Source organism: Tupaia chinensis, unplaced genomic scaffold (assembly GCF_000334495.1).
Source record: "Tupaia chinensis unplaced genomic scaffold, TupChi_1.0 Scaffold000078_1, whole genome shotgun sequence".
Taxonomy (NCBI): domain Eukaryota; kingdom Metazoa; phylum Chordata; class Mammalia; order Scandentia; family Tupaiidae; genus Tupaia; species Tupaia belangeri.
Window position 1 is genome coordinate 8,396,527 of NW_006159539.1, and position 20,134 is coordinate 8,416,660.

General features: G+C 43.0%; 1 protein-coding gene across 4 annotated transcripts in view; it reads left to right on the forward strand.

Annotated features, from left to right (window-relative positions):
* The window catches only part of CHD2 (chromodomain helicase DNA binding protein 2), a 125,841-nt gene that overhangs the window by 83,584 nt on the left and 22,123 nt on the right, over positions 1-20,134 (forward strand). For 3 of the 4 annotated variants that reach the window (XM_027769131.1, XM_027769133.1, XM_027769130.1), the window contains 8 exons: positions 1,440-1,481; positions 3,414-3,553; positions 9,284-9,422; positions 9,533-9,683; positions 10,817-10,939; positions 12,957-13,085; positions 15,240-15,380; positions 17,106-17,240. In XM_027769131.1, coding sequence (XP_027624932.1) covers positions 1,440-1,481; positions 3,414-3,553; positions 9,284-9,422; positions 9,533-9,683; positions 10,817-10,939; positions 12,957-13,085; positions 15,240-15,380; positions 17,106-17,240 — 1,000 coding nt within the window. The remainder of the gene's footprint in view (positions 1-1,439; positions 1,482-3,413; positions 3,554-9,283; positions 9,423-9,532; positions 9,684-10,816; positions 10,940-12,956; positions 13,086-15,239; positions 15,381-17,105; positions 17,241-20,134) is intronic. The other variant, XM_027769132.1, reaches the window with a different exon arrangement.

Sequence of the window (20,134 nt, forward strand, 5' to 3'; positions counted from 1 at the left end):
TATATATATATTTTTTTTTTTGAGAGATTTTCACTGTAGGGCGCGTGCACTCGCCAGACAGACAGAGAGAGACATAGAGACAGAAAGCGAGAAATCACCCCCCAGGGGGGATGGTCACGCCGCAATCCCTTCTCCTCCATTCTCCTCTCGGGATCTTGGGCACGCACGCACACGCGCCTGGCGTGAGTTTTAAGCCACCGGGTCTGGGACACGGACCGCGGTCGACTAAGTGGGAGTCCAGCGACATAGCCATTACGCCAACTGCTGGTTCCCACCCCAGTATATTTTTAAAAGCAAATCGCAGATGTTAGGCAGTTTCAGCCATGGTCTTTCTCAGTGTGTACCGAGAAGGAGAAGTGTAGAGTTGCAGCATAATCCTCAGGTTCACTTTCATATATAATACTTTCCCAGTCCTTGTATTTATGGTATTTTTTGAATAGTATTTTTTTTAGCTGTTGACGTTTCACCCCCATTTCCTTCAGCCGTCATACTCTCTGATTTCCATTTTCCACTTCGATGTTTCTCCTTACACTGTTCCATAACCAGATTATTAGAGCAATTTGCATGGTACAGTGATGTCTTTGGTGTATTACGATGGCCTGCTTTTTAGCGAAATTGTCAGTGGTTGGCCAAAGAAGTTTTCACTCATACATTTATTTTATTTTGCCTCATTCCAAAAAGTGATAGTCCTGAAAGTGTTATAGCTGTGTCATTGACCAGAAGATTCTGAAAAATCACAGTATGGAATTTAAAGTAATGGTAGTAGGCTGCACGTCTGGATGAACTAATAATACTCGGGAGTTTTATCACAATAGAGTTATACTGACGGAATCGTTCATTGCGTATTTTCAACTCCATAAACTTGTACCTTCTAAAAAGGATATTAGAGCTGTCCCAATTCTCTCTTGTATCTCTGAGCATTTACCTGGTCGTCACTGAGAGTAAAGTTGATAAATAACTTGGATAGCTCTTTAGCACCTGTTACTTTTTTTTTTTTTTTTTTAAGAGAGATTTTTTGCTATAGGGCATGTGCGCTCGCCCGAGAGACAGAGCCACAGAGACAGAAAGCAAGAAGTCACCCTCTGAGGGGATGGTCACGCTGCAATCCCGTCTTCTCACTCCTCCTCTCGGGATTTTGGGCACGTGCACAGAAATGCCCAGTGTGAGTTTTAAGCCACCTGGTCTGGGACTCGAACCGTGGTTGACTACGTGGGAGTCCAACAACATAATCATTACGTCATCTCTTGTTCCCACCACCTCTTACTTCAAGTTGACTATTTTCAAAAACATGCATTCATTGATTCATTTAGTGGTAGTTGCAGAGATTGGATCCAGTCTGTTTTTGACAGTTTGCATGACTCATGTTCATCACAGTATGTGTTAGTATTAACATTGCTAAATTCTCTTTTTAAAATATATCTCCTTGCTCTGATTCTTAGGTTCATCAAGGCTTATAAGAAGTTCGGTCTTCCTCTGGAACGGTAAGTTTAGTACTAGTCCCTTAACTTTGTCTTTTCTACTTTTATTTTATAGTGGTTTTTTTTTTTTTAAATAATATTTTCCTCTGGGGACCAAGAGGTGGTGTGGTGGTTAATGCACTGGACACTCCCACATGGCTGACCATGGTTCAAATCCCGTGGCTTGCTTTCTCACTTTCCCTCTTTCTCTCCCTCTCTCTCTCTGGTCAAATTAAAATAAAATGAATGAATAAATAAAATTTAATAATTCTTTTTGAAATAATATTTTCCACTTAATGCTGGGAACACATTTTTCTGGAAACATCCTTTAGCAAACATTGATGTTTTGGGTGCCTGTTTGTGCATGTCTCTCTGTGGAGACATGACAGAGATGATAAAGACAGAGTCTTTATAGAGATTTTTGCCTTAGGGAGATAAGCAGATACATTCAAAACTATAATACAAAGAAATTATTTCCGGAAGAGATGTTGAGATAACTCCAGTTGAGAAGAGTATGCGTAGTTACCACTGGGGTTCTCGTTTGTAGATTCAGTAATGTTGAAGGTGAAGGGCACTTTGTGATTTTATACTCTACTAATTAATAGGATGTCATGAATATTAAATGTAAAGAGCTTATTATCAGGCCAGCTGGTGGTGAGGTGGTTAAGGCGGCTGGATTCCACATGACTAACAGTGCGGTTCAGGTCCCTGATCCGGCAGCTCAAAGATAGGCCAACGATGTGTGTGCATGTCCAAAAATCCCCAAAGGAGGGCACAATGGAGGAGAATGGCTTGTGGCATGGCTGTGCCCCATAGTGGGTGCCTCCTCACTTTCCCTCTCTCTCCAGCAAGCTGCACATGCCCAGGTACAGATAAAAATAATAAAATCAAGCAAGAAAAAGGAGCTTGTCACTTCACCACTAGTGATTTCCAAAAGGGTTAGCCATCGTGATTTTTCAGAAAATGAATTCAGACATTGCATTTTAACAGAAGAATACTTCAAATAGTTAAATAATAAAGCATTTCAGATTTCCTTCTCTCACTCCTGATAAACTTTTGGAGTGGAGAAAGATTACAAGTTGACGTGTATTGTTTTGTCCTCCCCATTTGGAGAGGAATGCTGCGTAGTGGTAAGCTACAGTGAAACGGGAAGGTCGGGGTCTTGTTCCGGGACAGTGGATGACGGCCCAGGGCTAGAATGTCTATCTTTTTTTTTTTTTTTTTTCTTATTTGTTTAATGTATTTTTTATTTATTTTTATCGGCGGACAGAGAAAGAGAGAGAGAGAGAGAGAGAGAGAGAGAGAGAGAGAGAAAGGGGGGAAAGTGAGAAAGCAAGTCACCAGGTCCAGGGCTCGAACCACGGTGGGCCATGTGGGAGTCCAGCATCCTTAACCACCATGCCATCAGCCAGCCCCCTAGAATATCTATCTTTGATCCAGTTACTCTACAGACCACCAGGATGTGGTAAAGTGTTTAGAGCACCTTTTGTCAACCCTGATTTTTAGCTTCTAATGCGTTTATGAACTCTATAGGACTCAGATGAACTAATCATAGAAGTTCTGTACTGTGCTTCTGGAAGCATCACAAGAATGGAAGTAGGCCGGAGGAAGGAAAGTGAACCCAGGAGAGCAGACTAGGGCAAAAGGTTTTAGAGACTTCCCTTGTTGCCCTTTGCAGTCAGCCTTTCTTTTTCTTTTTTAAATAAAGTTAAACCCGTTCCTCTTTATTTTAGAATTACTTTGTTTTGTGGGATGTTCCAAGCCACAGGCCTTTTGTCTTTTATGCTGAAAACTACTTGTGAGCCCATAGTCACTGTACAAGTGTTCATGTTGGTGCTTTGGAATGACCAGTAAAGTAAAGCAGAGGAAGGTGTTTTTGTAGGAGCAAGCTTACGCAATACCTAGTGACATTCAGATGGACCTGGGGCCCTGAAGTGTCTGTCTGTCCTTCCTCAGGCTGGAGTGCATAGCACGGGATGCTGAGCTGGTAGATAAGTCTGTAGCAGATCTGAAACGCCTGGGTGAGCTGATCCACAACAGCTGTGTGTCAGCAATGCAGGAATATGAAGAACAGCTGAAAGAAAATGCCAGCGAGGGTAAGTCAGCAAGTCTCCTCCGTCAATGGTTCTTCAAAATTTGGCACTTATGGATTGGGTTTGTTTTTTGTTTTTTGTTTTTTTTTTTGAGAGGTTTTTGCTATAGAGCTCGTGCGCTCGCCAGAAAGACAGAGAGACAGAAAGCGAGAAATCACCCCCCAGGGGGGATGGCCACACCAAAGTCCCTTCTCCCTCATTCTCCTCTTGGGATCTTGGGCACGCATGCACATGCGTCCGGCGTGAGTTTAAGCTACTGGTTCCAGAACTTGAACCGTGGTCGACTACATGGGAGTCCAGCGACATAGCCATTACGCCAACTGCTGGTTCCGTTTTTTGTTTTTTGTTTTTTTAAGAGTACACTTGTATCCCATACATTCTGAATACTTATAGGTGTCTCTTCTGAGCAGCTTTAATCTGCACTGAGCATTTTAAAATTCCACAAGTCTATTCACAAATGATGTTGGTTTTCAGAAGGTGATGGACAAGATGAAGTGGTGGTTCCTTCTTATTATGCTATAGAAAGTTTAAATTAATTTGAATGATATAAAGACCCAAGAATCAAAGCCGAGTAGATGCCACTATTTTGACTGCAAAAGCGAGGCTTCATTAGATTAAGCCTCGTTAATGGCTTTGGATATGCATGTGTGTGTCCTTGTGTTGTGACACATGTAAAGGATTTAGAGAATTAATTGGAATAAGTAAACTATTGGATGAATATCATAACATTTTTATTACAATGGGATTTTTGTGTCACCAGGCTTCATTGTAATTGGATTAGACAGACAGACAGCGTGTTTTCTCTTAGATACCAGGAAGTGGTTTTGCCTGTCTGGATATTTCTAAAAACAGGGGATACTTGTGAGGAGGGAGCTCTGTTGAAAGTAGTCATTGCTAAAGGAAACCCTCATAATGAGTCTCGTGCTAAGAAATGAGAGTGTTGTCTTCCCAGTACTTTGGACTGTGGCTTACCTGTGTCACTTCTCCTGTTCTTTTGTCACTCTGAACACAGTAGGTGAGGTTCCCTTCAGAGTCTCTGCCGAGCTGTAGTGGATGTTGATGTCCTGGTGGCAGGCAGTTGGCAGGATTTTCGGCCCTGCTGTTTCCTAGCTATAGAACCTTAGGCTAGTTATAGCCCCTCAACTGTCTCATTTCTAAAGTAGGGTGATGGTATCCCGAGGGTATCAATGATTAGAGGAATAATTCCATACTTGTTAAGTGCTTAGCGTAGTATCTGCCTTACAGTGTTAGCTGTTACTCCTAACTAAAGAAGTGAGTATTTGTGCTTGGAAATGGTCTTTTTAAGGATACTACTGAAATACGGAATTAAACAGATGTTAGGTATAGACAAAAGTTTTTGCAAGGTACATTCTTCTTTTTTTGAAATAGAGATTGAAATAATTTGAGTGGTTTGAACCGTGATCTAAATATGTGCTTTTTGGCATCCAAAATACGCACTCAAAAGTTCTCTACAGTGTTTTCTTTGTAACTTTTAAATAACATACATTTACACAGGAAAACATGTATGCTTATTGTTCATTGTCTTTTTTGAGAAAATTTAAAAGTATGCATGTAAAAAATAAGTAGATAATGGTTTTTCCTTTTATTTACTCTTTTTGGAGAGGTTCGTGCTATAGGCATGTGCGCTCGCCAGAAAGACAGACACAGAGAGACAGAAAGAGAGAAATCACCCCCCTGAGGGGGTGGCCGTGCTGCAATCCCTTCTCCTGTCGGGGTCTTGGGCACGCACACACTCTTGGCGTGAGTTTAAGCCACCAGGTCCGGGACTCAAACCGCAGTCGACTACATGGGAGTCCAGCGACGTAGCCATTATGCCAACTGCTGGTCCCTATTTACTTATTTGTATGTATTAGTACCAGAGGGTGCATGTGTGAGAGAAAGAGAAAAAGAGGAGGGAGAGAGAGACATCATCTCCCAGTGGGGTGTGATTGGGTCACAGACTTTTCCTTCCATTTCTCTTCCCATCAGAATTGCGGGCATACATGCACTCACTCACGCGCACGTGCCTGTGCCGCACACATGCCCAAGTGCAGGCCCAGTGCATTTTTTAAACCACCAGGGCTGGGATTCAGGATCATGGACAATCATATGCCACCCAAGGCACAGCACTTAAATCAGGACTTGTTTTTAACTTTTAAATACAGATGGCAGTACCGCATGCATGCTTTTCCATTTCATAGTATACTTTGACCCTCTTTTCTTGTGATGCTTCCCCTTTCCCGCACATCTCTCTTTTCTGTGCACTGTCACAGCGTGGTTATGGCTGAGAGCTTCCTCTTGGCATCATTTGTTTCCCCTCACGCTGTATTTCTGATAGTCCCAGATGTAGCATATTCTGAGTTCCCCAGACATTTCTTTGCAGCTCAAACCTAACATTGTTGGTTTTCCTTTTCTCTTAAACTGAAACAAAAATTTAATTTAAAAGAACTATTTATTTAACTTTCTTTATCATTATTTTCTTAATGATATTATTTAAATTTATTTAATTTAGTTTGACCAGAGAGGAACAGAGTGAGAGAGAGAGAGAGAGAAAGGGAAAGTGAGAAAGCAAGCCGTCAGGTCTGGGACTCGAACCACAGTTGACCTTGTGGGAGTCTCGCACCCCTAACCACCATGCCACCTGCTGACCTCCCATTATTATTATTGATTTCTAAATTTGCTGCAGGGCACATGTACTTACTAGAGAGAGAGTGAGAAAGCAAGCTGCCTGGTCTGGGATTCAAACCTCGACTGGCCATGTGGGAGTCTAGCATATCAACCACCATGCCATTTGCTGGTCCTGAAAAGTTTTGTTTCTAAAAATATGATGTATTTAGTCTATACTACATTATGCATGTTTCCAAATATCAAGAGCAATCTTAACTGTAAAGAAGACTCCTGAGTGCTAAGTTTGATTTCTTTTGTCCTTAAAATACACCCTTCTACTACTAATATTTAACATAGTACCTTAACCACCACACTACCGGCTGGCCCCTGATCCATGTTGACTATTTTACATAATTCAAAAAGTGTTAAACTGAGGGACCAACAGTTAGCGTAATTGGCTGTGTTGCTGGACTCCCATGTAGTCGACTGCAGTTCGAGTCCCATACCCTGTGGGTTAAATTCACGCTGGGCGCGTGTGCGTGCGTGCATGCCCAAGATCCCAAGAGGAGAATGGAGGAGGAGGGATTGCAACATGGCCATGCCCCCTGGGGGGTGATTCTTTCGCTTTCTGTCTCTGTCTCTCTCTGTCTTTCTGGCAAGCGCATGCGCCCTATAGCAAAAACCTTTCCCAAAAAAAGGAAAAAGAAGTTAAACTGAGAAAATTTATAGAAAGTTGAGAGAAAAGCTATCCCTTAAAACTGAAAATGAAGACAAAAAACTCAACATATGTGTGTGTGTGTATATATTATATATGTTAAGTTGGTAGCATAACCACGTTGAGAAAAGGAAAACTTCAAATAATTAAAATACAGTATTTTGACCCTTCAGTATTTTTCTCTGGTCAGTGCAGACACCCTATAGTAAACACTAAAGGAAAAAAAATTAAAAGTAAAATGTTTACATAATCTAAAGTCAAAAGTATGAAGTAGCATACATTTGAAGAATCTGCATTCATCCCTCTTCCCCATTCCTGTTTCCTTCCTCTCCCCATAGGTCATCATCACTAGTACTTTCAAATTTTGTGTTTTTTTAATTTTTAAAACTTTAGCAATTTTTGTTCCCTTCCCCCTTTGATTTTTTTTTTTTTTGAGAGATATTTAATCTATAGGGCACATATACTAGTTGGAGAGACGGAAACAGAGATAGAGAGAGAAGGACAGGGAAAAAGTGAGAAATCAGTCCCCAAGGGGGATGGCCACACCACAATCCCTTCTCCTTCATTCTCCTTTCGGGATTTTGAACATGCATGCACATGTGTGCAGCATGAGTTTCAGGCACCAGATCTGGGACTCCAACCACAGTCGACCATGTGGCAGTCCAGCGCCTTAACTACTACACCACCTGCCGGCCCCATTTCCCCTTTTATAACGGACATACTACATATTCTCCCTGTTCCGCACCTGCTCATTTTCACCTGTGGATCGCCCCATGCCGCATAAGAGATCATTTCCTTCCCTTCACAGTTACACGGTATTTCACTGTAGATAGATGTCAGTTCATGTTTTTTCATTCCCTAGTAATGAATGTGTGGGTTCTTCTCAGTCTTTTGTCCTTCTAAATAAAGCCACAGGGAATAAGCAGCCTAATGGATATACGTTTTTAGAGCTCTGCCAGCACGCCTTCGATGTAGGTGTCTAGACGAGGGATTGCCGGGTCCTGGGCAAAATGCACACGCGCGTTCTTCCTTACTGGCAGACTCTCCTGCCTAAGCCTCCTGGCATTTACGTTACCACGGTGGTAGGTCTCTCAGAAACAGAACATATTGCTAAACATTTAAATTTTCACCAGTCGGATAGATGAGAGAATGGCGTCTTGTTTTTCTTTTAGCGAGAAAGATTGTGCATCTCTAAGGGCCATCTGCATGTGGTGTCTGTAAACCATCTCCTCACTTATTCTGTTCATTTTCTGTGGCGAGGCAGGCATCTTTCCTCTCACAAACAAGTGGTGCGATCTTGTGGATTTGAACTTGGACTACTAGGTCAAGAATGACTGGGTTTCATCTTTATTTCATTTTAACTTAAAATTTTGGAACCAGCAGGTGGCATGGTAGTTAAGGTGCTGGAGTCTCACGTGGCCAACCGTGGTTCAAGTTTTAGACCCAGTGGCTTGAAAAATCCGGTGGGATGCATGTGTGTGCATGCCCAAAATTCAGAGAGGATGGAGGAGAAGGGATTGTGGTGTGGCCATCTACCCCAGGGGAGTGATTTCTTATTTTGCCTCTCTCTCTTTATGGTGAGGGCATGCACCCTATAGAAAAAAACTATGGTAACATCAACAAAAATCTTAAAATTTTAGTTAGGGTAACTTTTTCATGCCGCACCTGTTCATCATTTCAGATGTGTTAAATGTGAACTCGCTCTTGTACTTTTTCGGTAGTGATGTTATGAAGACAAAATGTGTATCGTTCTGAAACACTTGCGTTTGAATGCTGCTAATGGCTTAGGTAGAAAGACAAGCAGAAACTGTAGCATTATTATATCTTAAAAATATTATTTCATTATTTATATATATATTAGAACCAAGTTGTGTAAAATAAGCAGGAAGATTAAAATACAACCAAAGGGACCAACAGATGGCCTAATGGTTACATTGCTAGACTCCCACATAGTCGACCGAGGTTCAAGTCCTGGACCTGACAGGACTTTATTTGAATTCAGCAGTCAGGCCAAGTGCATGTGCGTGCATGCCCAAGGTCCTAAGAGGAGAATGGAGGAGAAGGGATTGAACCGTGGCCATCCCCCCAGGAAGTGATTTCCGTCTTGTGTCTCTCTGTGTCTCCGACAAGCATGCGTGCCCTATAGCAAAAATCTCTAAGATGAGAAAAAACAAACACAAACACAACCAAAAATGTCAGTATATTTTTAAAAAATCTTTAAAAACCAAATTGCGGGAGAGTTATTTTATAAATATAAATTGGGGAAAATGATTGCCTTTTAAATTATATCTTTGAAGAACACTAAATCGGACATGTGTGTAAAGGGACTAAGATTTCAGTCTGGTGATACACACTGTACGTGGAACTACAGCAGAGTTTTATCCAACTGACATGTTGTCGGTATTCCTTAGGGAAAGGACCAGGGAAAAGGAGAGGCCCCACTATCAAGATATCCGGAGTTCAGGTTAACGTGAAATCCATCATTCAACACGAAGAGGAGTTTGAGATGTTGCATAAATCTATTCCTGTGGATCCTGAGGAAAAAAAAAAGTAAGTGTGTTTTACAAACGTGAGTTGTCGTGACTTGAGAAAATAGATACGAAGTTACATACCAGCTAGACTCCTCTTCTGACGTCCGCCTGTTTGGAAAACCTCCTTAGATACTGCTTGACCTGTCGCGTCAAAGCTGCACATTTTGATGTAGAGTGGGGAGTGGAGGATGATTCTCGCCTCTTGCTGGGAATTTACGAACACGGCTATGGAAACTGGGAGTTAATTAAAACAGATCCAGAGCTCAAACTAACCGACAAAGTAAGTACCTCAGCGATGCCAGAGATTTCTAGAAGATTTGTTGTATGCTATTGTTTACATTGATTACTTATTTTTAACTTATTTTTTTTGGAGGGGGGAAATCAAACTGGAAGTTAGTACAAGAGTTAATTCCTAGGTTCTTTTCATTCTTGGAAATGTTACCATCTGTAGCGGACGGTGGCACTGTTCCATAGATGAAGGTCAAGGGAAAGACAGGTGAAATTTTGGGGGAAATTAGAGGAGAAATCTTGAAAACTCTGCTATTTATTATAGGTCAGGCCTCATTACAACCAATACCAGGGTAAGTTTGTTAATAAAAAAAGCACTCACTGGCCTCAGTAGTTGGCACTTTGTTTAAAAGTACCTTGGAAACACCGTATTTCAACTCTGCAACAAAGCACGATCCTTACCGTGGTATTTTTTGTAGTGGAATTAAACAGTAGCCGTACTTCTCCCACAAAATCGAGCCTCCCACCCTGCCTGTTGCAAGCAGCAAGGCCATGTTTAGAGCTGTAAGTGAGGAAAGCTGACTGGCTCAAATTTCAGTAGGATTCGCTCCTTGGTACGCTCCTGGCAGGGCTTTCCTTAGTACTCCAAACGATGCCATCCCACCTGGGTTTTAGGAGGGTGACAGCACCCTGCCATAAGCACTGAGACTCCATCAGTGTGACCTGAGCGGTCCGGCTGTGGTATCAGAGGACGGACCATGTCCTGACATAGCTCAGTGCTCTCCGGCCATGCTCTAAGAAGCATTTTCAATCTAAAACGAAGCTTTAACCTAGCTCCAGGGATTCCCCGCTCCTGGAAGGAGGAACCCCACGACGGCTGGGATGCTCTAGCAGATGAAGCCACAAGCCCCTCCTACCTGAGTTGTTCTACCCTGTTAACAGCACAGGTAGGAGCCAGTGGGAGAGCTGGATTTCTCCATCCCATTTCGTAAAAATGAGAATGGCTCGTGAGGGATGTTCAGTGACTGGGAGCCACGGACACGAGATAGGACCTGAGGCTTATCTGTATTTTGGGTGGTCAGGGTGGGTAAGGACTGTGCTCAGTTCGCTGTTGTTGCTGTTTATCCTGATCCACTAACCGGGATGTGGGTGGTGGCGGGTGCTTCTCTTCCTTTCCTGTTGAAGATTCTTCCTGTGGAGTCAGATAAAAAGCCTCAAGGGAAGCAGCTGCAGACCCGAGCGGACTACTTGCTGAAGCTGCTCAGGAAGGGTCTGGAGAAGAAGGGGGCCGTGACCAGTGGGGAAGAGGTGAGTGAGCTGCCAGCCCAGTGTTCTTAGGGGCGGAGGATATAGGCCTGCAGAGTCAGGTAGGGCAAGAGATGCCCTCTTTGAGTGCTGCAGAGATTGCAACCTTTTCATGGTCAGATGTGGTGTTTGAGGTTCCAGTAGTGATAGTTTGGTCTTGGGACCAGCACTTGGCATAATGGCTATGTTGCTGGACACCCATGTAGTCGACTATGTTCGAGTCCCAAACCCAGTGGCTTAAACTCATGCCGGGCGCGTGTACATGCGTGCCCAGGATCCTGAGAGGAGAATGGAGAAGAAGAGATTGTGGCGTGGCCATCCCCCCGGGGTGTGATTTCTTGCTTTCTGTCTCTGTCTTTCTGGCGAACACACCTGCCCTATAGTAAAACCGCTTCAAAAAGAAAAAAAAAAAAGATAGCTTGGCCATCATTGAAATGTTGATTTGATAACTGATTTGACCTCTTGGCAACTTTTTTACAAATCCATTCTCAAATGCTGCCTCAAAAAAAAAAAAAAAAAAAAAAATCCTCATCTCTCTGCAGCGCCACTAGTCCAGGCTCCAGGCGTGCTGTTCTGGTGTCTCTCTTGCTCCCTCACCTGTGATTTCTGGTTACTGCATCGAGTACACGTGGGGTGTACTATTGTCATATCCAACTCTGGGCCACTTGTCATAGTGGATCCAAGGGATACAATGAGTAATGGGAACCCACAGTTAATTCAGAAACGAGGCTTCAGGTAGGACTCCCTGACTTGCTCAGTGAAATACGCCAAGTTGCTAACGGTCTCTGAGCTTTCTCTCTTTTTATTTCCCCAGCTTACCAGTTCAGGCCTAGAAAGACAGGGAGTCACAGGTCACACTATACATTATGTTCTGTACTGGCAGCCTTTGCGTAGGCATGGCTCTAAGCACTCCTGCAGCCGTATCATTGTAGTAATTTCCCTGTGTTATAATAAAGAAATTTTAGGAGAAAATTCACCATAATTTCATGCTTTTGTTTTTGATTTTTTTTTTTAAGAGAGGTTTTTGCTATAGGGCATGTGCACTCACCAGTAAGACAGAGACAGAGAGGCAGAAAGCGAGAAATCACCCCCCAGGGGGGATGGCCATGCCACAATCCCTTCTCCTCCATTCTCCTCTCGGGATTTTGGGCACGCACGCACACGCGCCCGGCGTGAGTTTAAGCCATCGGGTCCGGGACTCGAACCGTGGTCGACTACATGGGAGTCCAGTGACACAGTCATTACGCTATCTGCTGATCTCTGCTTTTGATTTTTATCATAGTAGTATCGTTAATAGTGTCCTTCTCAAGTAATACGTTAAGTATGTAATGTAATTAGAACCTAAATATGTGTTAGGTTCTGGAGAGACCAATTAGATTATATTTATTTATACTTGTTTTAAATTACTGGATCTTATCCTTTTCCTTATTTTTACAGTTCGTGTCTAGATTTTTTATGTTACTGTTAGTATCTTTTATTGGTGTCTTGGTACATAAGGTGATTTTCCTTCTTTAAAAAAAATAAATCCGGAAACCAGCAGATAACATAACACTGGACTCCTACTTACTCGACTGCAGTTCAAGTCTCAGACCCGGCAGCTTAAAACTCATGCCAGGCATGTGTACCCGAGAGGAGAATGGAGGAGAAGGGATTTCCCCCCGGGGGGTAATTTCTCACTTTCTGTCTCTCTGGCGAACGCACATGCCCCATAGCAAAAATCTCTCTAAAATAAAGCCTTATCTGTAGGATAAATTCTGAAAAATGGAGTCAGTAGGTTCAAGGTGTTTTTGATATGAGATAGGATGTATATAAAGCCTACAGATTTTTCTCATTGTTTCACTTTGCTGTTTTTTGTTTTTTTTTTTGTTTTTCCAAGTAAAATAGGTGGCACTGTTGATTTTCCGCTGAATTTTGTTTGAGTTATATGGCTGCTACTGTTTCTGAGAACCGTAATGTTACGTGGTCATGCTTTTGAGAGACTGGATTGGTCATTTTATCAACATTGTTTCTCCCCATCCAGGCCAAATTAAAGAAGCGGAAGCCTCGAGTAAAGAAGGAAAACAAAGCACCCAGGCTGAAAGATGAGCACGGAATTGAGTTTTCATCTCCTAGACACTCAGATAACCCCTCAGAGGAGGGAGAAGTGAAGGTATGAGGCTGAGTTTTCAGTTGAGGGTATCTTTTTAGCTCTGTCTGTGGGGCCAGCTGGTATGAAATTGCTTGCCATGTGTTCGATTTACGTGTGCTTTGCTCGGTTGGTCAGGGAGAAATACAGTTACTCATTTAAGTCGGCAACTGCAGATTCTCCATCATGGAGATAAACGAGAGAGCTCTGAAAGTTCTCAAGATAAACAGCAGCTGAGCAGCCTCATTGCCGGGGTGTCATGGTGACCACGGTTAACTAGAGCGCTCATGCCTAGTGTAAGGATAGCAACTGCTACACAGCTTTTTACTTTTCTTGTTACAGGGTGCATGTGCTCCCTGGAGAGAGAGAGACAGAGAGAAATTGAGAAGTCACCCCCCGGGAGATGGCCATGCTGTAGTCTCTTTTCTTCCAGGATTTTGGACGCACATGCACCCGACGTGATTTTCAAGCCACTGGGTCTGGGACTTGACCCATGGTTAGCCATGTGGGAGTCTAGCGTCTTAGCAACCACGCCCCCTGCTGGTCCCAATAGGAATTTTTTTTTAATTGTCAGGGCACTCAGAACTCCCGTGAGGAATGGCTCAAAGCCAGTGGGTTTGTTACTTCTTGTCTGAGAAAGTTAAAAGTGAATTGGTGAGGGACCAGCAGTTAGCGTAATGGCTATGTCGCTGAACTCCCATGTAGTTGACCATTGTCTGAGTCCCGGACCCGGTGGCTTAAACTCACGCTGGGCACGTGTACGTGAGTGCCCAAGATCCCAAGAGGAGAATGGAGGAGAAGGGATTGTGGCATGACCATCTCCCTGGGGGGTGATTTCTCGCTTTCTGTCTCTCTTTTTCTCTTTCTGGTGAGTGCATGCGCCCTATAGCAAAAACCTCTCCAAAAAAAAAAAGTGAATTGGTGGGAGCAGCAGATGGCATAATGGTTACATTGCTGGACTCCCATACAGTTGAGCATGGTTCAAGTGCCGGACCTGGCAGTTTAAAACTGATGTCGGGCGCATGTGCATGTGTGCCCAAGATCCCTAGAGGAAAATGGAGGAGAAGGCACCGAGCCATGGCCATCTCCCTGGGGGATGATTTCTCGCTTCCTGTCTCTCTCTATGGCTCTGGCAAGTGCACATGCCCTATAGCAAAAATCTCTCTTAAAAAAAAAAAAAAGATGAATTGGTATTAATCAGTGTATTGCTCATTAGGAGACAATTGTATGGGATTTTATTTTGTCACCCTTAGAGCATAATTATACTTTTTTTTTTGGAGAGGTTTTTGGCATAGAGCGCATACGCTCACCAGACAGACAGAGAGAGACAGAGACATAGAAAGCGAGAAATCACCCCCCAGGGAGATGGTCATGCCACAATCCCTTCTCTTCCATTCTCCTCTTGGGATCCTGGGCACGCACGCACACGCACCCGGCATGAGTTTTAAGCCACCGGGTCTGGGACGCAAACCGCGGTCGAGTACATGGGAGTCCAGCAACATTGCCATTATGCTAACTGCTGGTCCCGAGCATAATTATACTTTGAGAGCAGCTTTAAGAGGGCTGGCAGTGGGTAGGAGAACTAGCGTAGGTTGTGTCATACATACACGAATTCAAATAGTAGCAACCTCATCAATTACTGACTGACTGTATAGAAGTATATAGTCTCTTTGGTTCTCAGTTTTTTTTCATCTGGAAATTGGAATGATAAGGCCTATGTTATTGGCTGCTATAATCAATGGAAAGATCAAGAAAGAGTACCTTTCCTTATAGGTTTAACAGATTATTAGTACTAGACAGTTTAGAATTTTGTGAGTGGGAAATAGCTAATAATTGAGTATTGTGTATTTGAATGTTGCTAAGAGCAAATTGTTCTCATAAAAAATGTTAATATTCGAGGTGACATGTTTATTAGCTTAACATAATTGTTCCACATTGTGGAAAATCATAGCACCACTTTGTACTCTATAATATATACAGGTGTAATTCATAAACATACAATTAAAAAAAAAAGAAACAGAAGTATGTGGGTGAATACTTCAGGTTCATATGCTTTAAAACAATCTTCTAAGTATAGACACAGCAATGAGCCATTGGGGGGGCTGCTGCATTGTCTAGAAAGCTAGTGGGTAGATGCAAACTGTGTGACCAGAGTTAATAGCCCTATTTGTTTCCTAGGACGATGGCTTGGAAAAAAGTCCAATGAAAAAAAAGCAGAAGAAGAAAGAGAACAAGGAGAACAAGGAGAAGCAGATGAGTTCTAGGAAAGACAAAGAAGGGGACAAGGAAAGGAAGAAGTCAAAAGAGAAGAAAGAGAAGGTATCCACGCCTTTCTGCTTATGGAGACAACTGCAGCCTTTGAAATTCCCCTTCTGAATTTAGAAATTGAATGGCATTATGTAGGGCTCTGGAATAATTGTCTTTTTACGAGTAGAGCCAGGAAAGGATGCCTGTACTCCTCCTCTCAGAGGGGAGCGTGCAAGCTTGGGTGTCCTTTAAAATAGAAGGCCTGTCTTTTGATCTTTTAGTGCGTATTTCGGGGGGAATGTTTCAGTGAGCTAGGACAGGCGAGAGAAATGTGCATTTGTAGATATCTGTTGGATATATATTCTCAGGTTGATGTTAGAAGAGCATAGTTAGAAATGAGTTCAATGTGTTGAAGGGTTTGGGATTGAAAACAGGTATCACTAAGAGTTACTGGAGTAGAAATGGATGAGAAGCCATTGCTGTTACATAACCACCACGTTGGGGATCTTAGGAAGTTTTTATGAACCCCAGAGTTGATACAGTGTTACTTATAGTGCTTGCTGACTTCTGGAAACAAATTTTTTAAACAATTGTTAATCATTGCTAAAACACACAAGTAATTGCTATAGTTCCAACATCCAGTGATAACTATAGTGCATTTCTTTCTTTCCTTTTTTTAAAAATTATTTTACTTAACTTTATTTATTTACTCATTTTTTATTTTATCAGAGAGGGACAGAGAGAGAGAGAGAGGGAAAGTGAGAGGGCAAGCCACCAGGCCCAGGACTTGAACCCTAGTTACAATGTGTTGAAGGGTTTGGGATTGAAAACAGGTATCACTAAGAGTTACTGGAGTAGAAATGGATGAGAAGCCATTGCTGTTACATAACCACCACGTTGGGGATCTTAGGAAGTTTTTATGAACCCCAGAGTTGATACAGTGTTACTTATAGTGCTTGCTGACTTCTGGAAACAAATTTTTTAAACAATTGTTAATCATTGCTAAAACACACAAGTAATTGCTATAGTTCCAACATCCAGTGATAACTATAGTGCATTTCTTTCTTTCCTTTTTTTAAAAATTATTTTACTTAACTTTATTTATTTACTCATTTTTTATTTTATCAGAGAGGGACAGAGAGAGAGAGAGAGGGAAAGTGAGAGGGCAAGCCACCAGGCCCAGGACTTGAACCCTAGTTAGCCATGTGGGAGTCCAGTGTCCCCAGCCACCATGCCACCTGCCAGTCCCTAGTGGATTTCTTGAAGAAATACCTTTGAGCTTTTCCCAAAGGTATTTCTTCAAGATAATATATAATATTATCTTTGATAATTTTTTGATTTTATATATATACACATGGACTTTTATTCAGTATAATTTTGCGATTTATCCATGTTGATTCATGTAGATTTTAGTCATTTACAATACATTAATACAGATTTCTAGATCAAAGGGTAAGGTATTCGTAAAAGTTGCTATATAATACTCCAGAAAAGTTCTGTCAAGTTACACTCTTAACCTCTTGATGACATTTTTTTGTGCATTTTATGGATGAGAGAACAGAAGCCCCAGAATAGCATTGATGAAACTGAAGTTATAATGGGGTATATTTAGAGACAGAAATGGGAATATATGAGTTGGTTTGTCTTTCTGATGTCTCAGAGAACTTTATTTCACCAGTTTCATACACCGAGCGTGTTGTATTTACCCAGCTCAGTCATGCAGTGTAGGTCGGAAGTCCACATTGCCAGGCAGGATTGCACAAATGACAATGACTCCTTGTAACTCTTTTTCAAAAGCCCAAAGGTGGTGATGCCAAATCTTCGAGTAAATCAAAGCGATCTCAGGGTCCTGTCCATATTACAGCAGGAAGCGAACCTGTCCCCATCGGAGAGGATGAGGAGGACGATCTGGACCAGGAGACGTTCAGCATAGTAAGTTCTGGAATCGAGGGCGCTGGGGTCTGCAGCCTCAGTGCTCGCTGTGGCTCTGCCTCTCATAGTCCAGCCACAGAGCTCCAGTTGCTCAAGCACTGATAAATGATTTTGGAAACACATGGCTTGTAATGTCGGAAGACCACGTGGTCTGGAACAGCCTGGCAGGAGATTTTCCTTGTTCTGTGGTGAGGCAGAAGATTAGGACCTGGATTTTGTGCTTTTAGTTGGAAGATGTGTAGGCCTTCCAGGCATTTGGGAGCAGAAGTGTTTACCGAGCTACCACTTATGGCTGTGTTGTGTGTGTCGGCCCCTGGAGTTGGAATCAATCCTTGTCTGTATCACTGTAGATCATCCCTTTGAGCAGGGGAGATACAGTCAGGCAGCTGTACCGGTCTCGGTGGTGTGGCTATAATGTGGCTTCAGGAGGGAGAGATCAGTTACTGTGGAGATCGTGCGTGGTGGGGCTTTGGCCCAGGAGATGTCGGGAAGGCTTGTTTAAGGAAGAGATGTTTGAATTGGATTCTAAGGGAAGAGTAAAAGTAAACAGGAGAAGAGGGTGAGAATATGCCAAGGCCAGGTAACCACACAGAGGCAGGAACAGGTATGGTGTTTGCAGGCAAAGGAGAGCGGTGAGAGAAGGGGCTCCTGACCCTGGAGGAGGCGGCCCCAACTGAAGGAGTGAGTACGGTGGTGGGCGCGCTGTGCCCTGTCCAGCTGGGCATGACGCAGAGAGCCAAGCCCGGCCTGGGAATCATGGCTCTGTTTCTTTATCGAGGATCAGGAGGGTGATGGGGAGGGAGAGTGTGGACCAGTCTCACGTGGGCTTGGATACAGGCCCGTGTGTCCTCAGGGCCCTTCTGCCTTTGCTGGATCTGCACGTACGGATTTCACTGTGGTGCATTCATCTTTCCCCGCTTCTCCGGTCTCTTCCTCTCCCCTAATGACCACAAGTCACCGTTCACTGGAATAGCTTATCGGGCTGAAAGCAAAGGGGATCTTCCAAATCTGAAAACGTTCCTGACCTGTGACAGCAAAAGATGAAATGCTGATCTTGTCCTGTAAGGTTGTCTTCACTCTCCCTTCTCTATTCTCTGTGTTCTCTAAAACCTTACTGCATTTGTTATTTATATATTTTTTCTTTTTGCACATATCTCAGTTTTCTGAAATCTCTTTTCTGCCTGAATTGAGAGCAAATATTATGTTCAATGTAAGCTCCATTTAGATGCCAGGAGTATACCTATAAATGAGTAAATTGAGTAAGTGACTAAATCCACTACATAGCCAGCCGTCCCATCTGCCTTGTGGCCCTTGTTTATTATAAAGCCCAGTGTTTATGAGAGAGAATAACACCTGATATTTCTGTTGGTACCATAGCATTGAACAAATGCTTTTACATATAGACTCATTTAACCTTGTTTTTATTTTATAAAGTCTTTAAAAAGTACAGAAAAATTGCAGGGACATAACAGGCATTGGTGTAGGTACTATAAAGCTTTGTCAAAACTGAATTTTTTAAGGCTCAAATATAAAGTTGGAATTCCCGGTGTTCCTCACTCAAAACCCGTGCTTTTTCTTCCTTACGCCTCAGAAGTAACCACAGTTCTGAATTTGGTCGTTAGGTCTCTTTGTGGTTTTAGAGTTTTTACTATTTGTCGGTGAAAACGGTAAGAGCTCACATAAATAGCTATATGTGTGCTTTACACGGATTTTCCCCACCCACTTCACTTGGCTAAAAAAAAAAAAAAAAAGAATTGCAGGGAGTTGAGGCACTTCTATGCCACACAGCTAAGATACAGAGCATGATTCGGACCCTGACAATTTGGCACGAGCGTGGGTTCCTATCCACATTGCTCCGTGGCTTCCCGTGCACCCAGACAGCACGTAGTATTGCTCACTGTTCTCCGTGTCCTGAAGCTGTAAGCGGTGTGTCGCATGTGCCCTGTAACGTGCTTTTGTTCTGACAGTCAGGCATTTCGAGTTCTATGCATGTTGATAATTACGGCTCTGGTTCCAATGCTCCCTGTTGTGTTTTATGACTTCCACAATCCACAGCTCATTCGTCTCTCCTCCTGTCGATGGACATGGGGGTTTTTCCAAATGGTTAGCACTACGGATAGGCTGTGGTAAGATGGGCACATTTTCTTTTTCTGCCTGTGGACGCCGCCGGGGAAGCATCATTGAACTCTCTCTTCTCACTGCCGTCATGTCTAAGTCCGAGTCTCCCAAAGAGCCGGAGCAGCTGCGGAAACTCTTTATTGGAGGGTTGAGCTTTGAAACAACCGATGAGAGACTGAGGAGCCATTTTGAGCAATGGGGAACACTCATGAACTGCATGGTAATGCGAGATCCAAACACCAAGCACTCTAGGGGCTCTAGGTTTGTCACCGATGCCACTGTGTAGGAGGTGGATGCAGCCATGAATGCAAAGCCACACAAGGTGGATGGAAGAGTTGTGGAACCAAAGAGGGCTGTCTCAAGAGAAGATTCTCAAAGACTGGGTGCCCACTTAACTGTGAAAAAGATATTTGTTGGTGGCATTAAAGAAGAAACTGAAGAACATCACCTAAGAGATGATTTTGAACAGTATGGTAAAACTGAAGTGATTAAAATAATGACTGACCGAGGCAGTGGCAAGAGGGGCTTTGCTTTTGTAAACTTTGACGATCATGACTCTGTGGATAAGATTGTCATTCAGAAATACCATACTGTGAATGGCCACAACTGTGAAGTAAGGAAAGCCCTGTCCAAACAAGAAATGGCTAGTGCTTCCTCTAGCTCTAGAGGTCGAAATGGTTCTGGAAACTTCGGTGGTGGTCGAGGAGGTGGTTTTGGTGGTAATGACAACTTTGGTTGTGGAGGAAACTTCAGTGGTCGTGGTGGCTTTGGTGGCA